The sequence below is a fragment of the Petaurus breviceps genome, unplaced genomic scaffold (genome assembly GCF_028583685.1).
Source record: "Petaurus breviceps papuanus isolate PSGF00001 unplaced genomic scaffold, PetGlider_PUasm1.0 90842, whole genome shotgun sequence".
Taxonomy (NCBI): Eukaryota; Metazoa; Chordata; class Mammalia; order Diprotodontia; family Petauridae; genus Petaurus; species Petaurus breviceps.
The window spans coordinates 518,448-530,957 of NW_027187358.1; the positions used below are offsets into that span (position 1 = coordinate 518,448).

Consider the following 12,510-nt stretch of genomic DNA (forward strand, 5'->3'; position numbering starts at 1 on the left):
AATTGCACAATACTTTAAAAGTAAGTTTTATTTTTTATTATCCTAAATATGTTGGCATTGCTGACATTTGCATGATCAATTCACTGACATTATCCTTAATATGGGTGACACAATATACTGAAAATGAAAATAATTCTCATTCTTACAAAGAAGGAAAGTACAGGATGTGTAAAAGTCTAGACAGCTTTACAGAATATTTTTCCATTTAAGAAAATAAGAATTTATTTATAAGATGAACTATAATACAAAACATCCTTTCTGTGCTACATCATACTTGCTCACAAAATACATAATTTGAATTACTAATATTAAAAATATTTATTTTTTGAAGAAATGTCTAATAAGCAGTGCTTAGGGTAGCTGCACCTCATATTTTGAGAGCATCAGTGCCAGTTCTTTAAATTTTATCATTTATAATGCCATTTTTAAGATGTTTTAGTTAATATAAAACATTAAATCTCTTTAATAAACAAAGCACTGTGAAAGCAGACATTTTTAAGTGCGGATCTATGAATGAATGAAAAGGCATTTATTAAACATTTATTATGTGACACCCAGTGTGTTAATCATGGGTGACTCATACATATAAAAGTGAGACTATCCTTGCTCTCAAAGAGCTCACATTCTAGTTGGGGAGAAGACAGCATATTAAAGAAGGCTGCAGTGGGGGTGGAAAGGTCTGGAAATCCCAGGAGATATCAACAGGGCAGATGGGAAGGCCCAGCTATAAAGGTACATTAACAGGTCAGATACAGTGGGGGGGACAGGGGGTGTCAGGAAGATGTAGATGCAAAGAAGAGGGAAGATGGGAAGGGAGGGGAGAGAAAAAGGATTATTAAGCACCTATCACGTGCCAGGCACCCATGGTAAGCACCTTAAAAATATAACCTTAAGAGGTACTGATAGGGCAGACTGTGAGGCCTGGTTAGTGGTCCTCTAATTCATCAGAAAGAATATAATTGTGACTCCCATGTCAATGAAATCACGTGAGCATTAAAGTACTCTTGATGGACTCTGGATGACTCTAACCAGAGGAGAGGCTCAGGGAAAGCAAAGGGTAAAGATGCTCTGATGGTTGTGTTTTCTTTGCTGACTGGTCATTTCATAAGTCATGGAAGCTGTGGAGGAGGGAAGGAAAGAGGAGGAGGTGTGCTTCAGTGGTGGCAGGTCTTTGGTCTTTCTCCTGCTAATGTCTGTACAATAATTTTAATGGAATTTACTTATGTGGACGGTGTTTGTATGAAGATCATTGGTCTTCTACCAATGGACACCTAAAATAAAACTGCTAAACTTATAACCTGAAACAAATTAAGAAGGCTGTTGTAGTCCACAAGTATGAATTTTCTTATATTTTGATATGAATGCCTCAGTTCTTCCAAGGCTAACTTTGTGGCATTCCATCTGCACCAAGGTGCCCAAAAGTGGCCTTTCGTTCAAACATTCTTGTCTGTGGTCTTGAGACGAAGATGAAACATTCTCTTGAATTCCATTTTTTTTTTCAGCATTCACATACTTTACAATTTTGAATTCATTTGTACAGCTGTCCTTACTAGAATTCCACATGATGTTACTTTCCTTATAATCTTGTAGGTACCTGTGGAGGTCTTCACTAAGCAATAATATAATAGTCCCTCCAACACGAAGTACTCTGTAACACGAAAATATAATTGATATGAATAGCTCATTCTAATTTGGATACATAAAACCTAGATTACTACATTTAAAGGATTATATGTACTTTCAAATTAAAACTTAATTTTATCAACTTAAATCCTAGGATGTACCTAATTAAGATCTTCTATAATGTGGAGCCATTAAAAAAGTTACCAAATTCACCAGTATGAAATTCACTTTAATTATCTATTTCTACTCTATAGAAAAGGCAAGTCAAATAATTAACTTATATCCCAATAAATGCATGTGCAAAGTACGAGGCAAGTCACGTGATTTTAAAATACTATGCAGGAATAAAACTGAAAGATTATAGATGAAGGGGATAAGATAGTACCATTAATTTAACTCTTAACTCTACAGTCTGACTTCTAACTGAATCATTTAATTGAAACTGCACTTGCCAAAGTTACCAATGATCTCTTCATTGTGAAATCTAATGGCCATGTCTCAGTTCTCATACTCGCTGACCTCTCTGCAGCCTCAGACACTGTTGGTGGTCACCCTCTCCCCTTAATACTCTCTTCTCTCTAGGTTTTTGTGACACTGCTCTGTCCCCATGCTCCCAGTATGCTGGCAATAGCCTCCTCACTCTCCCTCATTCTACATATCCAATCGATTGGCAAATCTTTGTTTCTACCTCGAATATCTTTTTGCTTCTGACCCCCTTTCTCTGTTCACAGAGAGAAAGTTCGAGCCCTTTTCACTTTGCCTAGATTACTGCAATAGCCTCCTAATTGGTTTCCCTGACTCAATTTTCTCACCACTCTAGTCCAACCTCCACAATGTGGCCAGAGCAATTTTCCTTCAGAGCAGAGCTTACCCTGTGACTCCAGAGGCTACCCATTCCCCGGAGCATCAAGTATAAATTGCACTGGTGGGCTGTTAGTTATTTCACTGGGTAAGCCCTTTGCAACCTGGCTTCCCTAGACATGACCCTGGCCTTTTCTCTAATTTTCCCAGCTCCTGTCTCTAGGTCTTTGTGCTGGCAGCCCCCCATGCCTGAACAATGCTCCTCCACAACACTGCGTCAGAGAATCTCTTCAAAGATACCTCTCAAGGACCATCTTCTATGTGAAACCGTTCCTGATGCCCTCTTCTCTGCCCCCAGGCTGCTAGTGTACCCGTCAGTCTACCTTGTATCTAACTACTTTGTGTTTTTTTCTTTATATTTATTCAGTATATACATAAATTTTAATCTGCCTCCTTAGAATGTAAGTTCCTTGTCAGCAAGAACTGTTTCATTCACTGTATTTATATTCTAGCACAGTGCCCAGCACATTTGTTGTTTAGTTGTTCAGTCTTGTCTGACTCTATGTGAACCCCAGACATTACTATCCACAGGGTTTTCTTTTCCTTCTCCACTGGATGAAGGCAAACAGAGATTAAGTGACTTGCTCAAGTCACACAGTTACTAAGTGTCTGAGGCTGGATTTGAACTCAGATCTTCCTGACTCCAGGCTCAGCGCTCTATCCGCTGAGCCATTAGCTTTAGTTAGGTCATATTTAACTTGGAAATTTTAGAAAATGGCTATGGCAGCGTCAAACTCAACCCAGAACAAATAAGGAGACTATAGAATGAGAAATCATTCTGCTAAATCTTGTGAAGTGATACATAATAAAATGACCATAAAGTCTAAATAGTGCCTCCAAACTTAACACAAATACTGAAAATACATCATACTTGCCTTTCCATTTCATAAAGAATGCTTTTTATGTCTTTTTCTAATTTAAATTTTTTTCCAAATGGAACATCAGAAATAATAACATCAACACTTTCAGAAAGTAATGGCAATTCTGCAAGTAGAAATCAAAAGAATTAATTTATAAGACATCACTATTTACTTAGAATCCAAACAAAAATAAAATTCAAAGAAGGGACTTTTTTCCCCTCCTGAACCCTATACAATGAAAATTGGTGTTCGTGACTTTGTATAAGGGAAAGATTCTTAAATGACTCCAGAATCATCAAAGAAAGATTATTTTTGCATATGATTTTATATGATACTTGTATAGTTTCTGGTAGAAATTATATGAATCTTGGGTGAAGCAGGGAGACTATGTCATGTTGGAATATGTGAGAAGAGCGAGAGGAAAGGCATACTCTTGCATCTATCTCCCTTCTCTCCATGGGACTAGAACACTGCATTTACTGCCAGGCAGTAATATAACATAATATAAAAACAAAAGGCACCAACCAAGTAAGATAACAAAATCTAAAAATATAATGTCAGAAGTGCCAAAGTTTAGGATGAATTAAGACTGAGGGGTAAAGCTAAGGGCACTAAAAAGGTTTTTTGTTTCTTTTTGTTTTGTTTTTAAGCTATATTATGGAAAGAATAGAGAATCAAAGAAAGGATAGGACTGTTGCGTGGGGAAGATAAAATGATGAAAGTGGATGAATGAGCAAGAAGATGCTGCTCAATTATGATTTTGCTTTTGTTTTCTCTGCCTAAGAGAATACACATTGGCCTAGAAAGGACAGGACAAATATGATTAATGGGGAAGGTGATATCCAACATAGCCCTTGCTGCATAGGAAGGATTCAATGACCAAGACCACTTAAAGAAGTGATAAATAAAATTATGATTGTTGAGCTATAACCAGTGATCTCTGACAGAATATAAAAAACAAAAATTTTGTGACATTCATGGACTTACCTGAGCACCAATCACTAAACCCATTATTTTTCCATTTACTCAGATTTCTGACTTGGTCACCTAGAATTTTAAGTAGGACATAAAAACAGTAGGGCATAAAAACTAGAAAAAACCCCAAATATTTCCATTTCAATTTCAAAATATAGGCCACCAAGCCTGATTTTGATTACTGGCAAAATTTTATAGCATATCTCACTAAAGGAATGGTTAGTGTTTGACTTTTTATCCCCAAAGTCTAGCACAGTACTTGACATATTGTAGCATTTAATAGCTGCTTTCTGACTGATTGATCAGTGAAATATCTGAAGGGTTTTCAGGTGGAGGAGGGATTACATTGGTTCTGTGTGGTCCTAGAGGCTAGAACTAAGAGTCAATGGGTAGAAGTTTCAGAGGGGCAGATTTCAGCTTGATATAAGAAAAAAAAAACTTTCTAGCAATTAGAATAATTTAAAAATGGATGAAATGTCTTGGGAGATATATGAGTTCCTCCTTACTAGGGCCCTTCAAACAAAGGCTGGATGGGCACATTTGTGAGTGCTACTGCGGGGATTCTTGGTCAAATTCAGATTGGACTAGATGGCCTTTGAAATTCTTTCCAATTCCATTTTGTGATTTTGGTTCAGCAAGGTGAAAGGGTCCTTAGAGAAAGAATTCTAAGACATGCTACATTATGCTACACACTGTCACTAAGCATGAACACTAGCGGTTTTTACTGTATTGCTCTTTTACTCTTTCCTGTACTATAATGGCCCAACCTTGAGCTCACCATCCCAGATGAGTATAACTTGTCTCTAAACAGAATCTGGTGACTCTTCAATCTCATTCTATTCAACTCAACAAACTAAGAAAGGAGAATTTAAACCTGTTTTTAAGTCCTACTTAAAATTCCAGATATCCAAGTCCAAAATCTGAGTAAAATAATGGGTTTAGTGATTGGTGCTCTGGTAAGTCCATCAATGTTTATCTTAGTAGAACCGAATAAGGTTGTTACTTTATTCAACAACTGCTTAAGTCTCTGAGTACCTGAACCCATAAAGTGCAGAGCATAAAGAAATATCTCAAAACAAAAAGTGCTTTGATTGTGGGGTCATAAATCACCTTGCTGGATAATACAAAGTTTGCTTGTAACTAAGGAGATACAATCTTTAAACAGAAACACAGAGCCCAATATATAAACTAGTAGATAAGTAAGAAGCATAAGCTGAGTGCATTAAATTTCTGGGATGCAACGGGATCTATAAACTGTGAAATGTCAAACAAATGAGTAAAAAATGTCCTCTCCTTTTCATGACTGCAGGATGATTCAAAGACAGGAAAAATATTCACATTTCAGAACCATGACACATGGGGTGTTGGGGGAGGCACTTCATTCTTCTCCCTCTCTTGAAGGAAAAAATAAGGAGAATAGCTAACTTCTGGGACCTTCAGATTAAGGCTTCTGATGAATTTCAGATTCAGCTTTATTCATTCAACATTCAAAATTCAACATATATGAAGCACTGTTATGTGAACCATGTGATGAAGAACAGAGGGAAAGGGCTTATGAGTCTTCAAAGGCTTACTACCTAATTTGGAAAATAAGACACATACAAACAGAAGTATTCTTACATAAACAGAACCTAAAGGACAAAGAGAGGTAGAACATTCTCCTACAGTTCAGATGAAGAAAAAAGAACTGGATGGGGGAGGGAGATCAGGTGAGGTTTCATGGCAATATCAGAATGACAGAATCTCAGAACTGAGGGGATGTTAGAGGTCATCTCTGGAAGATCTCTACTAAGGGGGGGGGGCAGTGATGCAATTACCTCCCAAGACTTTTCCTTACATGTAAGTGTTAGGAAATGTCTTATCCCTTATAATGTGCTTGAATTTTGCCTTACTGCAACTTCCAGTCACTGCCATTGCAATGGCTTTCTAATTGGTTTCTCTTTCTCAAGTCTCTCACCAATCCGATCCATTTTACTTAGCCAGCTGGCAAATGGAAAAAAGGGGGATTAGCATGTTTTATTATAAATTCTCTGAAACAGTGCTTGGTCTCTGAGCTGATTAGTGCTGAACTCTTTCAAAGTTGTTTGTCTTTATAATGTTGTTATTGTATAAACTGTTCTCCTGGTCTTGTATACTCAGCCTCAGTTGATACAATTCTTCAAAGGTTTCTCTAAAACTACCCCTTCATCATTTCTTATATAATACCATTAATTTCATATACCATAACTTGTTTAACTATTTCCCATTTGAAGAATACCCCCTCAGTTTGCAATTCTTTTTGACAGCAAAAAACAACTATATGTTGTATATATTTATATATGTGCTTATTATCTTCCCCATTAGAATGCAATCTCCTTCGGAGTAACAATTGTTTCATTCTCTATACTTATATCACCAGCACCTAACACATGCCTAGGCACATATTAGGCACTTAACAGATGTTTGTTGACTGAATCACTGATTATTCCTAGTTTGCCTTCTGGTGCCAACAAGAGGTAAGAAAAATGAAATAATCAAAGATAAACTAAGGATAAAACAGGAGACTGAGTGAATTGTGGTACAACAGACAGAAATGGTAAAATCAGTAGGAAGAGCAGGTTTAGCAGGAAAGATAATGAGTTTCATCTGAGATTCCTCGATTTTGATGTGCCAGAGGAATGCCCACATGAGTGGAGTGAACTGCCAGAGATGCAAGTCTGGAATGTCTAAGAGGTCAGGGTTAAGGATTGAGTTTTGGAAGCCATCTGCCTAGAAGCAGTAATTTAAGTGGTGGGAATAAACTGGCAAATTAGAGAGTATAATGACAGAAGAGATAAGACAGCCAAGGACAGACCCTTGGGGAAGAAACCCATTAATTAACCCAGCTCCATGAGCTGGTAAAGAAAAAAGAGAAAGAAGATGTCAGTAACAACTGAGCTGGGCCATAAAGGATGACAGGTAAAATTTCAAGCAAAGATGGGATTTGAGAGAAGGAAAGGAGAGAATAGGACAAAGCAGTTAAGGTGTAACAGAAAAAATGAAGGTCTGATATTTAGAATTAATAATAGCATTTACATAGCACTTTAAGGTTTGTAAATCTCTTTACATAGGTTAGTTCATTTGATTTTTACAACAATCCTACAAAATAGATGCTATTATTATCCTTAGAGATAAGGAAACTGAGGCTGCTGTAGTTTCAGTGATTTGTTCAGGGTCATGCAGTTAGTGCTGGAGGCAAGATTAGAACTCAGCTCTGCCTAGCGCCAAGTTCATTGCTATATTCACTGTGCCACCTAGCTGCTTTTCTGGAATGTAGCTGGGGGACAACAGCCATTTGGTATCTGAAACTGAATCTGAATACTGAGTCGGTGTTTAAAAGATGACACCTGCTTCCCCCCCCCCCCAATACACAATGTTTGCAAAATCAATTTTTTTGTATCACTGAAATATCCTACAGTTGTGGAAGGAAGAGGAATCACTTGATTTTTAAAAATAAATTTAATAGTTTATAGATCCTAAACCTTAGGTATCCCCAGTAAAATTAGATTAGTGTTACCTACATCTCTAGTTAATGAATAAGCTAGGTATACTCAGGTAGGTTGCAATATAGATTATGTGAGAAGAAGTATTGTGAGATAGTACTGGAAAGGCAGGCAAAGGTGACATTACGGAGACATTTACTAAGGAATTTGCACTCTTGGGATTTTTAGAGCTGGAAGAGAGACATTAGGGATAAATTTGAACAAGCAGTTTTAGGTCTCTGGACCAATAGTCCCTCCATCTGTAAAATCTACCTCTAATGCCCCTTCTAGCTCTAAAAATCCCCAATATACTAATTCCTTAGTAAAGCTCTCCATAATGTGGTCTTACTCTACTTTTTGAAGGGGAGAACCAGGACTCAAACCTCATTTTACATGGCTGCCTCCATCCAGGACTCCTTCCACATGGCAGGAAGCCTCAGGCATTTGGGTTTTATCCCTTCCCAAAAGATCTTCCCTAGACAGAGGTTTCACTTGAAGCCAATCCAAGTCAGCAAAAGCCTTTGTCTTTCCTATTTACTTATTTTTTTCAAATGCTTTATTAATTTCTGATTTACATCATTCATTTTCGCCAGATTTTGAGTTACAAATTTTCTCCCCATTTTTCCTCTACCCACCGCTCCAAAATAGCAGTCCCACAGGATATCCCCACCTCCAATCTGCTCTCTCCCATATTTTCTCCCATACCCCTTTCGACTTTTCCAGTGGATCTCTATGTCCCAGTGCCTGTATATCTTATTTATCAATTACATGTAAAATAGTATTAGTAATAGTATATATATATTTGAGTATTTGATTTTAAAACTTTGAATTCCAGATTCATTCCCTTCCTCCCTTGTCACCCACCCTTACTGGGAAGATAAGCAGTTCAGTATAGGTTGTACATGTGTGGCTAATGCAAAACAATAACATAGTAGATGTATTGTAAAAGACTGACTATAATTCCTTCCCTCCGATCCCACCTCCCACTTGTTCTATTCTCTACTTTGATCCCGTCCCTTTTCAAAAGTGAGTGCTTCCAACTTCCCTCCGCCAGCCTACCCTCCCTTCTATCACCGCCCCTCTCATCCCCTTCCCCCCCTACTCTCCTATAGGGTGAGATACCCTATTTAGTGTGTATTTCATTCCCTCCTCAAGCCAAATTCAATGGGAATAATGACCCATTCTCTTTTGCCTTTTTATTCATCCCCTCTATTGTAACCATTTCCCATTGCCTCTTCTACATGAGATAGTTTACCCCAATCTGTCTCTCCCTATCTCCTCTCATTATATTCCTCTCTCACCTCTTAATTTCACCTTTTAAGTATCATCCCTTCTTATTAAATTGGTCCTGTGCCCTCTATCTATGTATACCTGTAAACATATATACATACATTCACATATGTATTCATATGCCCATATACCCTCACATATAGACATATATATTTCTATTCCCTTCAACTACTGAGTCATAAGTTACAATTATTGTTTTTCCATGTAGGAATGTTAATAGTTCAACTTTGATAAGTTCCTTATGATTTCTTTTCCGTGTTTACCTTCTCATGCTTCTCTTGCTTCTTGTATCTGAATGTCAGATTTTCTATTCAACTCTGGTTTTTTCAGCAAGAATGCTTGAAAGTCCTCTATTCCATTGAATGACCATATTTTCCCCTGAAACATGATACTCAGTTTTGCTGGGTAGGTGACTCTTGGTTTTAATCCCAGCTCCTTTGACGTCTGGAATATCATATTCCAAATGCTTCGATCCCTCAGTGTAGAAGCTGCCAGATCCTGGGTTATCCTGATTGTGTTTCCACAATATTCAAATTGTTTCTTCCTGGCTGCTTGTAATATTTTCTCTTTAATCTGGGAATTCCAGAACCTGGCTATAATATTCCTAGGAGTTTTCTTTTTGGGATCATTTTCAGGAGCTGATCGGTGGATTTTTTCAACCTCTGTTTTGCCCTCTGGTTCTAAAACATCAGGGCAGTTTTCTTTGACAACTTCCTGGAGGATGATTTCTAGGTTCTTACTTTGATCATGGCTTTCAGGTAGTCCAATAATTTTTAAATGATCTATCCTGGATCTATTTTCCAGGTCAGTGGTTTTTCCAATTTGATATTTCACATTGCCTTCTATTCTTTCATTTGTTTGGATCTGTTTAACAGCATCTTTATTTCTCATAAAGCCATTAGCTTCCATTTGCTCCAATCTAATTCTGAAGCAATTATTCTCCTCAGTGAGCTTTTGAGATTCTTTTTTCTATTTGGCAAATTCGGCTTTTTAAGGCATTCTTCTCCTCATTGCCTTTTTGAGCCTCTTTTGCCATTTGAGTTAGTCTATTTTTTAAGGTGGTAGTTGGTATTTTCTTCAGTCAGGCTGTTAACTGTCATTTCATAATTTTCTTGCATTGTTCTCATTTTTCTTCCCAATTTTTCCTCCACTTCTCTTATCTGCTTCTTAAGGTCCTCTATGGCCTGTAACCAGCTCGTATTTTCCTTTGAAGCTTTTGGTGCAGGAGTTCTGACTTCACTGTCTTCCTCCTGTTCCATGCTTTGCTCCTTTTTGTCCCCAAAATAGGAGTGTAATGTTGGAATCTTCTGTCTGTTCTGTTTCCTTTGCCGGGTCATGTCACCCCTCAGTCACTTGACCCCTGGGCTTTTTGCCACAGTAGGACTCTGCCACCAGACAGGGGAGCTTTTGTCCCAAATGCTGGGGTTTTCTCAGCTGCCAGAGGTATTAGATGGGTGCCCTCTCTGAGGCCTCCACATGCTCTGGCAAGCTGGACACATACCCTGGGGCCTCCACCCTAGACTGCAATCCAGATCCAAGCAGGTTAAAGCAAGAGTGATTACCCTTCAGACTGGTGCTTGGTCCCCCTATACTCTGCAGGTCAGGAGCTAAAGCTGCCATGTGGCGCTGGCTGGCTTTGCCTGCATCTCAGTGGCTTCTTGCCCTGGAGGCAAAAGCCACACACTCCCACTTACTGGGTCCCAAAGTCCAGACTGCACTGACCCCTCACTTTGTCCTTAGCATCTATGTGTTGATAAATCTAGAAAAGGCCACAGCTGCTGCTGATCTGGAGTTCCTCAGGCCAGCTGGTCAGGCCCGGCCTGGGGCTAAAGCCTAGGTGTGGGGCTGGGCTCGGCTCCCAGAGCACTGAGCTCGGCTCCCAGAGCACTGAGCTCGGCTCCCAGAGCACTGAGCTCGGCTCCCAGAGCACTGAGCTCGGCTCCCAGAGCACTGAGCTCGGCTCCCAGAGCACTGAGCTCGGCTCCCAGAGCACTGCGCTGGCCAATTCCTGCAGGCCTGCGGGGCTGTCTTCAGTGGGAGGTTAGCTTCTCTGTGTCATTTTGTGGGTTCTGCAGCTCCAAAGTTTTTTCAGAGTCCCCTTTTTACATGGATTGGGGAAGGTGGAAGCCAGAGCAGCGGGGAGGTCCTGCTTCTACTCCACCATCTTGACACCTATTTACTTATTTAACTCAAAATACAGGTAGCCCTAATCACTCTAATTTCACTGAGGGACATCTAAGGCTTAGAATCTATAGACATTTAAATCTTCATTCTGTTAAAAATCAAGAAATATATCAGTAAAAGCCTTCTTCTCTTTTTCATGATGAAAGGATAACTCAGTGATAGGAAAAAACTATAAATTTTAGAAACTTGTTGTATCTTGGGGGGAAAAAGCCAATCTAATCTTTCAATAAGTAATTAATTAATAATCCAGCTGTCAATTTCAAATGCCAAATTTTGTGTACATATATTAGATATAGATTTAAACTTTCTTCAGTTCATCTCATATTTTCTTAAAAAAAAAAGTAGTGTATCAAATCATCTGTGATAACGATACAAACTTGAAGGTAGATCTAGCTCCTTCAACCACTCTATTAGGACTTATCAAGCAGGTTTAAAGTGAAGTTTTGGGAGAACATAACTGACTCTCATTTTGTCCTGTATTTGTTATTTTTCTTTTTCTTTCTGTATGATGCCTCTTTGACACAAATGTCTCCTTCAATACCTCCCAAGAAGATAACAAAAACAAAATTCAGAGGATCTCAATAGTTCAAGGAAGTCATTCCTTTTCTTTATCCTCTCTAATAAGGCCCTATAAGGAGCAGGCCCTTAACAAATGCTTATTGACTAAAAAGGTACAGTTTTCTTTGGTCTACATTTGTAAATGGCTGTGCTAGCTAGCAAGAACACATTTTTTTCCTCGGCAAGAATTTAAGCTGCTTTGTAAAGCTTTAATATGTACCTTCTCACGCCTCAGTGCCCAACCTGATCCTACCAACTACTCTGTGAGAAATACTTCTCTTTTGCTATTCTCTCTCTGGTTTGTGTAGCTCAGGAGGAGAGAATATATAAGTGCATGTCATCTGCAGAACTGTGAGACACATGTCTATCATCTACTGATGATGTATGGGCATCTCCCATCTGTCTGTAGTCTATGCTGGCTTATTTGGGCAGAAGTGGGCAAGGACCCTGAACACTCTAGTGACAAGCTCTTGCTCTGTGCCAGGGATTAAAAAACAAAGGGGAAACATTAATTTTTGCTGTAGTTGACTTTTTTGAGAATTGTTTTTGTAGCTTTTATTTTTTTCTACTAGTGTTAATATGAGTTATATTTCTTATGTTGTGGGAGGAGCTCTCATGAAATTATCTTTAGTAGCTTCCCAGAGTAGCCAAAATGATTG

At 38.5% G+C, this 12,510-nt stretch overlaps 1 protein-coding gene across 5 annotated transcripts in view; it reads right to left on the reverse strand.

The window, feature by feature from the left end:
• The window catches only part of THUMPD2 (THUMP domain containing 2), an 82,079-nt gene that overhangs the window by 33,391 nt on the left and 36,178 nt on the right, over positions 1-12,510 (reverse strand). Inside the window, exons 9-11 of one of the 5 annotated variants that reach the window (XM_069071569.1) lie at positions 4,332-4,391; positions 3,360-3,468; positions 11-1,648 (exon numbers count right to left, since the gene is read on the reverse strand). The exons of 2 other annotated variants lie outside the window; for them this stretch is intronic. In XM_069071569.1, the coding sequence (XP_068927670.1) occupies positions 1,309-1,648; positions 3,360-3,468; positions 4,332-4,391 (509 nt within the window). In that variant the 3' untranslated portion in view covers positions 11-1,308. Of the gene's footprint in view, positions 1-10; positions 1,649-3,359; positions 3,469-4,331; positions 4,392-12,510 lie in introns of those variants that run through there. 2 more of the 5 variants (XM_069071570.1, XM_069071571.1) reach the window with 2 other exon arrangements.